Source organism: Phascolarctos cinereus, unplaced genomic scaffold (assembly GCF_003287225.1).
Source record: "Phascolarctos cinereus isolate Bilbo 61053 unplaced genomic scaffold, phaCin_HiC Scaffold_9;HRSCAF=440, whole genome shotgun sequence".
Taxonomy (NCBI): domain Eukaryota; kingdom Metazoa; phylum Chordata; class Mammalia; order Diprotodontia; family Phascolarctidae; genus Phascolarctos; species Phascolarctos cinereus.
The window spans coordinates 24,598,914-24,611,897 of NW_027556402.1; the positions used below are offsets into that span (position 1 = coordinate 24,598,914).

The following is a 12,984-nucleotide window of genomic DNA, read 5'->3' on the forward strand; positions in this document are numbered from 1 at the left end:
AAAATAAAATTTTATTTATAAAAAGAAAGAAAAAGAAAATCATTGGAGTTCGCGTAAGCTGGATGCAAAAAACCAATAACTCAACTAATTTATAGCATTACTTGTGTCTTCTGAAATCACTAATGCTCTTAAGGCTCATCTATACTGTTTCAGTGTAAGCATTACAATAACTAAATACAAATTTATAACAAATTGTTAACAAATTCTATGTCCAGTAATGTTCCTGGAAGATCTCAAAAGACATATTACTTTTAAAACTCGACCACGAAGTGCCAAGTTAATTTTTTCAACTTTACTTCAAATCAAACTTTCAGACTTTATTACTATTTTTTAAACCAGATTATGAAAAAAAAAACATACGCTATCTTAATTTGTCAGTTCCAATTATGAACTAAAAATGGTGTAGTACACGAACACTTATTTTCCATTTAAAGTTCCAAATCATTTAGAGATATTCAACATATTTTAAATGCTACTCTGTTTTACATGTAGAATAATTCAAGTTACTGGAAAATGAAAATGTAATTTAAGCAAAAAAACCAAAATGGCCTTTTATATGTTACGCTCCCTTAAGAGAATGATGTCATCAATTTTATTTTAATAGGAGTTTACACAAGCCATACTCAAAATTAAAAAGAAAATGGAGTAACAATTAAATAAAATATTGCCTCCAAATCCTTCCCTTAATCAAAAGGAACATTTTCTTAACTGAATTGTAAGAGTTCCCTTTCCTCTCAGAGCACCTTTATTTTAAAGCTTTAAAAATGAAGCTTAGGGGCAGCTAGACGGTACAGGGTAGAGCACTGACCCTGGATTCAGGAAGACCTGAGTTCAAATCTGGACTCAGACACTTGATACTTACTAACTGTGTGACCCTGGGCAAGTCACTTTACCCCATTACCTCACCAAAAAAAAAAAGCTTTTAATAGTTTTCCTGGTAGCTATAAAGGTTTATTGTCACACAGACTACATACTCAGGGGTGTCTCATTTGGGAAGAGGACATTTAGTTAATAGAGTCCTACACTGGAATTTGCATATTCAGCACAAGGGGGTAAAAGTTTATTTTGAATCTTAAGTATAAAGAAATTTACCTTTGATATTACATAAATTTCACACACATATATGAGAGGCAATATTCACCAAGACTAAGTATAGTACTATGTTGTGTATGTGTCAAAACTTCTAATATCAACTGAAGGTGGTCTTTATTGTCTTCTGCTTTTGAAGCAACCACTGCCTCAAATCTAAGCTGCTAAACCTACCAAAATTATATAACATGTTTACATATAGATAGATGGATAGATACATACATACATACATACATCTGTCCTTTTGTTGACTCTTTAATACCCAGTGTTAGTATAAACTTTTGAAAAAAAATATTCTTTATTGTGTTAAAAGAACCAAGAGTTAATTTTTAAACTAATTTATTGGGATTTTTAGAAATGCACACTGTATTAATTCTTTGAATGTAGATTACCATTAGCTCAGATTAATGAATTTTAATGGAGACATAGACACAGCTGTATAAAAGCAAAAAACATAACATGTCTGTAATAGTAGATTTGGAGCAGGAGCATATGGTTTCTAATCCCACCTCTAACACTTAGCATTTGCGTGAACCTGGGCATGTTATATTACATTTGGGGAGCCTTAGTTTCCTTATTTATAAAATAATGGCCTTATATAGGCTGGCCTTTAAAGTCTTTGATCCTATGGTCCTTAGTTTCCTCCTTTGTAAAATCCACAGTTTGATTAGATAATTTCTAAGGTCCATGGAAACTCTAAAACCTATGATTAGAGGATCTCATAATCCCATGGCACACATAAAGGTCAACTAATATCTAGAAGGAATGAAAATGATGAGGAAATTCATGAATTAGATTCCAATTTTTACTTCTACCATAAAAAAAAATTCAGTAAATTAAGATGCTCTTTCTTGACAGAAGCCACTAAAAATGACTGTTTGAGTTTCACATACTTCTTATTTGCATTGGGGATCCAGCCCCCCCACTGTTATGGACTCATCTATGTAACCAATCAATAAAAACAATGATATTTTAAAAGTCTAAAATATTCCAAATAAAAGTACAAATGGAACTCTGATATATGGCTTGTGAATTAGTTACTTATTCTTCCCTTGTACTGGTGACATATATAGATATAGATATAGATATTCAGAAAATATGTTCTGCATGAACATATGCATACAGCTAAAAAATTTATAGTCAGTGAGATATTATACTAATAATAGAAGGCTCATGCCCTAGGCTACACTGGAAAAATTTTATCTTTCAATTACATGTAAAACAAAGTCAATTACATCTCCTAGCTTGTTCAGGACATAATGATATTTTATGGGTGCTTTGTAATGAAAAGACGAGAGATAATAAAGAGTAAAGGATACTTAGCAACATAAAAGATAGAAATATTTAGTTAATACATTTTCCAATGATTTCATATCATAGTAAGCCCAAAGGATCCATCTATACTACAAAGAGAGATGGGAAATAACCTGATTAGTGCAAAGGTTCTTAACGTGTGTGTGTGTGTGTGTGTGTGTGTGTGTCAGAGAGAGAGAGAGAGAGAGAGAGAGAGAGAGAGAGAGAGAAAGAGAGTGTGTCATTTGTTAGTATGGACTATATGGTACCTATGGACCCTTTCTTGGAATAATATTCTGAAATTCATGATATAAATTGTGTAATAATACAAAGGAAACCAACTATATTGAAATGCATTTGGTCAAAATACCTTAAATGCTGACATTTTCTATTTTTTTTTAATTTTAAGAAATGTAATTAAAGAATAATAAAGTCATCTCGAGCAAGTCAATCTCACTAGACCTCAGCTTTCACATCTATAAAATGAAAGGATTCAAGTAAATGGTCACCAATGTCCCTTCCAGCCCTAGATCAATGATCCTGCATTATGAATATGGTAGAAGATGCATATGCATTCAACTGAGTTCAAAAACAATAGGTATTCTAATAATTTATATAATTTAATAAGATACATCTATGCAATATAAAATTCTAGATAAAAACTGAAAAGTTAAATTAATCAGATCATAGATTTAGATTTGGAAGGGGGCTTATCAATCATTTAGCAAAACCCCAGCAAGTTACAGAAGAGGAAAATGAGTCGCAGAGAGGCAAAATTGAGCCAGTGGTAAGTAGCAGTCCTAGGATTCATACCCAAACTGACACCAAAATCCAACAGGCTTTCCATAACACTGTTAAATGTTACCAGACACTGAGGCACTTGAAAACATTTGGATGTACTGCACATTCACCATGTACAAAATATGACACCTTCTGCTACCTAGGAGCTTACAATCAAATTGAAGACAAAAGACCAACACAATATAATGATAAAATAACAGATATGCCCTGGCCACTGTTTAAGATTCAGGCTCTAAGTATAAAAAAAGAGAAAAAAAACAGTAGCAAAGGAGGGAGAAATGACTGGGAGGCAGAGGAGTCTGGAAAGGAACTATTAACATAATGAGATAGGGTCACATACATGGAGCCACAATTTATCAAATAAATTTATATTTTACTGACTTTTTCATCCTGCTAACACACAAATAGTTATAGAGAATGATCATACCCCCAGACCTAGAATTTTAAGCAGCACTGACCTTCATGATGCCAGAACTCTGGAATGCAATTCAAATGATCTATATTCAAAAAGTAATAGATTTTTTTCTTTACATATAATGATCTCACTATCAGTAACAACTAACATACAATGTGCCAGCTTTCAACAAGATTTACGTTTACAGAGAGCTTTTAACTGTTTCGGACAATTTCATATCTGTTATCGAACCATGCCCCATTAGCTGTTATCTAAAAGCCTATTGTGATGGATTCTATCATAAGACGTGCAGTCACACAATAATAAATTTATACAAAGTTTCTTATGAAATTTGCAAATAATTTTGCTTTAATTCTAAATTCATTTGATAAATAGGAAAAATAACAAGGAGAAATTTACTTGCTTAGGCTTTCAATATAACAGATTTTTAAAAAATAATTCTTCAATTGCAACAAACTTTCAGAAATAAGGATTTGAGTTAGTAAATTTTGTTCTTTGAAAGAAGTTCTTTATTAAAATTTTACTAAAAATATATAAAATTTAATCCAGTTTCCTTTTTAATATTTTTAAAGCCCTATGAAATAACCATCTTTGTAAACTAAAATGGTGGTGGGCATTTAGGGCCCACTATTGGAGACTATACATTTACCTCTGTGGAGTGGTTGAATGTGGTGATACCATCTGAAGGTTAACATAACCTCAATTAAAGCCAAGAGGTTCTTTAGAGAGTTAATTGGTTTGTGGAAAAACTCCAAAAAACTATTGCTTTGCTTGCTTTCTTTTTTTTCCTCTGCCTTGCTGTCTCTCTTTTCCTTCTCTCTCACTCTCTTCAAACAAAAGCGAGAATGTTGGTGATGCATCATTTATAAATTACTTTGCAATTGCACAAAACCAAACATTACTTTGAAAACAAAACAAACTCCTGCTGTGGACGCAGCATGTTTGATGGGAGCCCTTCAAAAGCCTTCTTGGCCTAATGGAGGCTGTTTACGTGGAGGCTTCGATCCATACCTGCTGTCCCCTGTCACTCCCTGGAAACTTAGTGGCAGATGTTGCTGTGCTAAGCTGTCTCTGAAGTGGCTCTCTGTCCTCATCTCCCCACCACAACAGAGTCAAACTATATTAGATCTCTTTATTTGTGCCTAAGGCAAGTTTAGGAGCACAGCTGTGTCCACCCCGGCTCTACCTTTGGTGTTTTGGACCCCCAGGCAGCAAATGTGGGACCAAAACTGTTCTGCCACTATCAAGTAGGTCCACTGACAATCCAGCAGCCTCCCTGCAGGCTGGGGAGGACCTGTGCCTCTGCTCCACAGATGTCACAGACAACCTGCTAACTCACACCTGTACAAGCTTCCCTAACCTTGCGGATTGTGAGATGAAAAATGGATGACTCTGAGGACTTCCATTCACAATCAAAGCTTCTTGTCTTGTCTTCACGCAGCCCCCAACCTGGGCCACCCTCCGTAGGAGCAGGCGGCATGGGATGGGGGCGGGGGCACCAGTTTTCCCTCTCTCTGCTTTGATACTTTATGCCTAAACTTCAATTAGTTGATCAAGGACATTAATTCAGCAGTGAATTCTTCTGAAAACTAGTACAATAAGGCTTCTGAGCAGGAGAAGGAAAACATTTGTTTGGCTTGAAATTTAGCATAACAAGACTTCCAGAGTGACTGGGGAGGGGTTGGAAGAGAGAGAGGAGAGAGAGAGGAGAGAGAGAGGGAGAGAGAGTGGGAGAGGAAGGGAGAGGGAGGGAGAGAGAAGGAGGAAGAGGAAGAGATAGAGAGGGACAGGGAGAGAAAGGGAGAGGGACAGGGAGGCAAAGGGAGGGAGAGGGAGAGATAGGGAGGGGGGAGAGGGAGGGAGGGAAGGAGATTGAGAGATTCTGTCAATTCTGTTTACTGAACTGAACTCTCTCAAGGCACTACAAGCTTATCTGTAGTGAACAACTTATGAATAAATATTTTTCAGGAGAGAAGAAATGCTGTTAACTAGGAAGAGTGATATTTTTTGATGCCACGGGTCAGACACCCTACAGATGACTTTTCTACCTTGCTAAAGATATGCTTGTTTTTTTTTTCATTTTTAAAAAACATCTCTACAGATTTGTTTGTTTGGTTTTTATTTTGTTTAATCTTGCTTTTGAAGTTCACAGAAGGCAGAACACTTATTCCCTAGATAAACCCATCTGCCTTTTCTGTGGCCTCAAGATCAGACAAAGATCTTCTGTAAGTTGTCAATAAGACAAAGGCTTCCAGGGTATCAGAAAGAAATACTTCTTATGGTACAGTTGCCTCACTGCTCACATTAGGTTTGTACTTTTGCAGAAGAAGGACTTTTTGATAACAGTTTGTATATGTACAAAATAAGACTTTTGGGACACTCTTTACAGAGTGATTTACATTACAAAATATCTTTAAAAAGTTGGTACAACTTTTTAAAAGAGAAAATAATATTGCAATTTGGAATTGAGTATCCCAATATCTGCCCCCAGGCTAGTTTCTCAACCAGCCTAGCCCAGTAGCTGGCAGGCCAGCCCCAGCAACAAGCCAGTATCATGAGCTGCCTTCCCCCTCCCATCCTCCACAGGCACACTAAAACAGTTATTCAGACTGCCCTACCTCCCAACCTTCCTGCCAATGCAGAAACTCTGGGCTCCCTCTCCAATGGAAGGTGGGGGAGGGAGAGCATCATGGGCCAACCAGCAAATGAATGGGCTTTTACCAGGTATCCTGCCCCAGCCCCACCAGACTCCTACGCATTGCCATCTGACTGGGCAATGTGACCTAAGGACTTCTCAGCATTGCTGTATGCTCTGAAGCACCATCTATCTTCCTGGCAACTGACCTCCCTCTATATGCTGCCTCCTCTATTTAGAATGTGAACTCAGCAAGAGTTGAGCCTAGCTTTTTAGTTTGTACCTTCAGTATTTAGCAAAGTGCTTGTCACATAGCAAGTGTTCAGTAAATGCTTTTGTCATTCTTGCATGTATGCAAGAGGCATGCCAAGTGGTTAACACTTGAGGTGAATTTGAAATCTTGAGGTCAATTTTGAAGTGTATCACAATGAGTCTTCTTCTCTCCTCAGTAACTGCCACCTTTGTAGGGATGCAAAGATTCACAAGGAGTTTGGTATGACCTCACATCAATGCCTAAAGAGAGTATGACAAGGGGCATAGCTAGTTCAAGATCCCAAGAAAGGAGCTGACAATTCTTGAATGGACATGTTGGTACACATTTGGGGTAGAAGGGAGGAAGGGAGGGGAAGAAGAGGGAGGAGGAGAGTAGAGGAGAGAGGGAGAAAGAGAGAGAGGGAGAAACAAAGAAAGAAAGAAAAGAAAGAGAGAGAGAGAGAGAAAGAAAGAAAGAAAGAAAGAAAGAAAGAAAGAAAGAAAGAAAGAAAGAAAGAAAGAAAGAAAGAAAGAAAGAAAGAAAGAAAGAAAACTCCTCTTGAAGCAAGTTTAACTGTCCTATTCTTGTAGCAATTATAAATTCATGGCCCAAGTTTGTGACTAACCTTGGGACTTAGACTGGCTTGAAGACAGAATCATGAAAGAAAAATAGGAGTTACTGGAATAGTAAAATTCTGACTCCTTGTACCTGGTTTCAAATAAACTATATCTTCACCATGTTTTAGCACTGGAAATGTTTCTATAAATTACCATAAAAAATTTAATGATCAAACAAGCATGAGAAGAAAAGGAAAGATAGCATATGGTAAAGACACGATTTTTTACCTCTAAAGAAAGTTCAAATATAAAGTAAATTAAAACAAACCAGTTTTGAAACATGGGCAGCAAGTGGTATTTAGACATGCAGGATGTCCCAAGAGTCTTAATGCTGTTTTAAGTTATTAAAAATATAAAAAATATAACCTTCAAAGAGGCCGAATGTAATATCTTCTACATAAACAAGAAGTATTTTAATGCTAAAGGAATATTTACAGATGGCTGTCTAGATGGTGGCCTGTGCTCAATATTAGCTGATCTGAGTTGAATGTCTAATATTAGGAATAACTTGTACTTGGAAAAAGTTATCACGTTCATACCTGATATTCTTAACACTTATAAAAACTAAGGAGATTGAGAATAACAAATACTCTCAATTCCTCATAAACTGGAATCAAAACATAAGCACATTTCCCCCCAAATGTCATATGATTTAAATACTTTCTTCTCATAATAAAATAGGCAACACTAACATAACTTAAGCTTTACCTATGCATCAAAATGTGAAACATTAAACAAAGGCACATCTGCAGTACAATCCCAGCAAGTACTTAATAAAAATGCTGCTAAAGTCTGTGGCTTTGTTTTTCTAAAAATATTTGATGCATCAGTTAAGTTTTTCCTTTTAGTGAATTGTTTTTGAAAATATGGTATCTAATAAAATTGAAATTTTGAAACTCAAGTTAGGATTTCTTTGCAAGATTCTCTAGAACAACCTATGTGAGAGAAGAAGCCTGTTCAGCCTTAACTTTTCACCTCACATAACGCTGAATGTCAAACCCACAATAAATATCCAATGACTATTATTTCTCTCTTGACATTTTCCCCCTCAATATTGCTGGAACTTTAGTTTCAGGCTGTGCCTTACTACAAAATATTGAGCTGAGTGAATTTTTCAGATAATTATTTCCTCAGAAAATCCATGTTTGATTTTTGACATAATTCAATTTCTTTTTTTAAATAAGCTTTTGTTGATATCTTTGGGTTTTTGGTGTTTTTTACATCACCATGGTTTCCCCCAGTATCCTTTCTCTTCCCCTTCCTAGAGGGCCATCCCACAAAACAAACTGCATTTTTTAAAGACAAAAGGAAAAAGAAGAGGAAAACAAAATCAGCACAACTGATCATTACATTGAGAAGGTCTAAAAATGTCATATGCAGTGTGTAACACTGGTGGTCTCCCACATCTGTGAAGAGGTGGGTTGAGAGCGACTTCTCATCTCTCCTCTTTCAAGCCATACTTGTCCTTTATACTTTTGTAGCATTCCATTTTCATTGTATCTGTGTGGTTTTTATGAATTAAATTTTACCGAATTAATGAATTAAAAACTATAAACCAAACCCATAGAAAAATATTCCGAATGAACTGTGAAAAATATTTTTAAAAAATACTAATTTATCAGCTTTGTTCAAAGTAAAAAAAAAAGACAAAAAAGAAACTCTTCAGGGAAAAGTGTGAAGGTTATAGATATAACATTGTAACAGCTAAGTTAGGGCAGAACTACTCAACTCCTACTTTGCTTCTGTTTTTTTTCACTAAGGATAATGGTCTTCAACAGGCAAATGACAGAATAAACATTAAAAAAAAATAGCATTTGTAGTTCAAATATATCCTGGCCCAGTGGAAACTATGCTGGATTTGGCATCAAACGATCTAAGTTCAAATCCTAGCTATAATACTCACTGCCTTTGTGAATTGGGGCCTCATTTTCCCCTGTGAAATAAGTTGGTTTAACAAAATGACCTCTAAAATACCCTTCCAGTTCTAAATCTTTGCTCCTATGATGCCAAAATAGGTGTAGAACCAGTAAAAGAACTTCAATTTGTTTTGAATAAATCCAAGTCTTCAGACCAAGAAAAAATGAATCTTAGGATGCATTCTTGAATGCAATCTTTTAAGCACTGTCAGTAATCTTTGAGAAATGGCTAAAAATGACTTTAAAAAGGCTAAAATGTTTTCCTAATTTTTTTTAAAAAAAAGAAAAGGGTAGAGTTTGGAAATTATGGGTCAATAAACTAGCAGTTAAGACTCAGTGAAATTCTAGAGGGATTAGTGAATGTGTGGATTGTAAGTACTTGGAAACGAATAAGGTGAGTACTGGGAAATTACAAAGGGTTATTAAAATAAATTATGCCAACCTAACCTTATTTCTTTTTCCGTTAAAAATGTTGGCCAATCAGGATAACATCATAGATATTTATAGATAGATAAATAGATGGATAAATAGGTATACACATACATACATATACAGAGACAGAGACAGAGAGTTTAAACATTCAATGTCAACCTAAAAGAAGGTAACTAATGAAATGTTACAGAGAAATGCTTTCCTACTATGCTATTGAACATTTTTATCAAGTACTCAAATTAAGACATTATAAATAAGTAGAATATAGAAAACCAGAAAGATAATTAATATGGTAGATAATAAGAGTTAAGATCACAGACATCTGTATACCTGTCAAATCCCTTCCACTATATGCAGTCTGTCTTTTTCATCTTTCTATCTCTGTATAAAGCATAGTGTTTTGCACCTAGTAGTACAAACATTTGTAATATTTGTAATATTTAGTTAAATCCTCATAGTTTTGCTTAAAAAACCAAAGCTACCCAGATGAAGTTTAATAGATAAATGTGAAGTCATGCATTAAGTTCAGAAAAACAACCACTCACTCTATGATAGGGAGATTTGGGTTTGCTGAGGTTCGTGGCCTCCATGAGTTGAATTTGAGCCAGGAGTGGGATGTGGATGCCAAGAAAATTATCACCATCTTGGGCTGCACCTCAAACGTGGGAAACAATAGTCTCATAGTGCTCTACGCTTGTCAGAGAACATGGGAAGAATTGTATAATCTATTCTACATGCTACACTTTAAGGGTTTTGGCAAACGAGTGTGTCCAGAGGATCCTGATGAAGGGGTCTAAGAGTAGTAACGTAGAAGTGATGGCAGAAGAAACCTAGTACCTTTGATATTTCTGTAGAATAAATGACTAAGAAGATATATATCAGATGTCTTAGAGCATTCTAAATTTCTCTAAAAGGAAGAACTGAGACCAATTGGATGAAGAGGTACAAAGAATTTCCTAAATAGAGCTGTACAAGAATGCAGGAAGCTACTTCATAAGGTAGTGGGTAAAATCCTGGAGATATTCTAACAGAGGCTATTTCACTGCTTCTCAGGGATACTTTAGGAGGATTGCAATTGGTGGATGATTAAACAATATGGTTATCGAATATTCTAGGATCTGTACCATCGGACTTCTGAAGGGAGGCACCATTCTATGCTCTGGGAAACACATATAATTTACAAAATTAGTATCTAGGCTTATTAAACTAAATTGATTTAATCAGTCCTACCACCTTTAAAAGATAAGAATACACCTCTGAAGACAAAGAAATAAACATAAAATGAATTAACCTCAGTATCACAAACCTCTACTAACACTTCATGATTCTGGATTCAAATGACCTCTATTATACTATATAAAATATTTAACACTGTATTTCTGAAGTCATACTTCCCTATTTCATTAAGCATAAATGTTTCTACTTTAAAACAGGGCAAGAGAAAGCACAGAAACTTATATTGGTCAGATCTTCAAATAACCTCAGTTCCTTCAATGGCAAAGAGTGAATTCAATGAATGTACTTATATTTCTTGGGAATATCACCACAATTTGTGCCTACGACTTGAACAAAAATCTATGGCAAGTGTATATTTTAGGACGCAGTGACAGTGATTCCATTTCCCCTTATCATGGATGATAATTCATTAAAGACTCTCTTGGGATAGAAATCATTCCTTCAATAGATAAAATGAGAACTTTGAAATTTTTTTTTCGCTTAAGATTTTGCCGCATTTACTGTCCTGAAATGATCACACTTCACATTCCCTTTGCACCATCACCATAACACAAACAAACCTCATCTCCTTCCTGAGGCCGCATCAAAGAAACTCTGTCATACTGCCGACGTAACAAAGCCCAGAGTGCATCAAGCCGGCCCTGTAATGACAGAAGAATCATATAGTAATAAATACATGGCAAATAAGTAATATCTATTGAATGAGTAGCTCAAAGAAAAAAGGAAAGTAAAAAAAAATAATTGTACTACCACTGAAGTCTACTAACTGACTTCTGACTTATGAAGAAAAAAAATCAATTCTTTAACATGGAAATTTGGACCTGCCTTCACTCCTGCTCCTTAATATGACCAACACATACTATTTACTATTACCTACACTTCACTTTTCACTTACTTGGTTCTGTGAAACTACCCGAACCCCAACTCTGGAAATAACTTGATTAAGAAACAGATCATTTAAAGGTCTGATTTTCCCTTCTTTTCTTTTGTCCTCCTTGGTTCACTGTTATTCATTTCCTTATCACCCCCCACACTTGCCCAGTATACAAGCAGAAGGATGAACCTATCCAAGTCAGTCACTGTTTATAATAAACAACACGAAGAGACACCTAGGTGGTGCAATGGATGGAGCACTGGGCCTGGAGTCAGGAAGACCTAAGTTAAAATACAGGCTCTGACCTAGCTGTGTGACCCTGGTCAAGTCATTTAACTGTTATTTGCCTCAGTTTCCTCAACTGTAAAATGGGGATTGTGAGGATCAGGTGAAATAATACTTGTTACATATTTAGTACAGTGCCTGGTACATGTTAGGTACTATATAAGTTCTAGCTATCATTATTGCATATGATTATCATCATATTGAATGTTTGGGAACTTGTCAGCATACTTAAAGCAACAAATAACACTTTTTCTATCTTTTAGAAATACCTTATAGTTCTATCTCACAGTAATTTGAGTATTTTCTTTTGGATTATGTAGATTACATTATAAATAATGTAAACAAAAACTTCCATATATCTAAAGTATCACGGTTATACATTGTTTGGAGTGTGGAAAATTTACAATCCGCTGAAAATGTCCAGATCTTATAGTGTCTTCTGAACTTCTTCAATAACAGTTTTACTATAGCCTTCAATGACAGTGAGTTTCATCAGAAAAACTACCTTTTGCCAAAGTAATGCCACTGGCTAGAGAGTTGGTTTTGGATCTAGGGAGAAGTGAGTTCTGGTCCCACATCTGACCCATGCTGGTCATGTGACCCTGGGCTTAACATAAAATCTCTCATTACCCCAGGTGACTCTCTAAGACTACAGAGTGAAGGGGAAATGCTGACTGGCTTAGTTAGCAGGGAGTTTCCTCTCCCAGGTATTTCCTATATCACCAGACTTGCAGATCCCTTCTAGGCCTTGAATTATCTCATCCATGGCAAGCTTTTTGTTTTTCTTCACAGAAATATTTAGCAGATTTTCTTTATTGAAATAGTCTTCTCACTCCTGTTCAAACCTCCAGAAGGCAACATCCCACTGCAGAAGAATTCAGAGGATCTCTTTCAACTATTAGGTGTCTCTGATGATTTTTTTTTAGCATCCACATTTTTTAAATTAATTTATTTTGATTTATCAACAATCACTTCCTTATGCTTTTGAGTTTAAAATTTTTCTCCCCCTTCCTCCCTACCACCCTCCCCAAGATAGTGCAAAATCTGATATAGGCTATATATATATACATTCTTATTAAACATATTTTCAGATCAGTGATTTAAGCAAAAATTAGAACCAACAGGAGGAATTACCAGA

General features: G+C 35.5%; 1 protein-coding gene across 3 annotated transcripts in view; it reads right to left on the bottom strand.

Annotated features, from left to right (window-relative positions):
- The window catches only part of ANTXR2 (ANTXR cell adhesion molecule 2), a 210,571-nt gene that overhangs the window by 70,053 nt on the left and 127,534 nt on the right, over nt 1-12,984 (bottom strand). For all 3 annotated transcript variants that reach the window (XM_078148587.1, XM_078148586.1, XM_020988362.2), the window contains exon 16: nt 11,248-11,328. In XM_078148587.1, the coding sequence (XP_078004713.1) occupies nt 11,248-11,328 (81 nt within the window). The remainder of the gene's footprint in view (nt 1-11,247; nt 11,329-12,984) is intronic.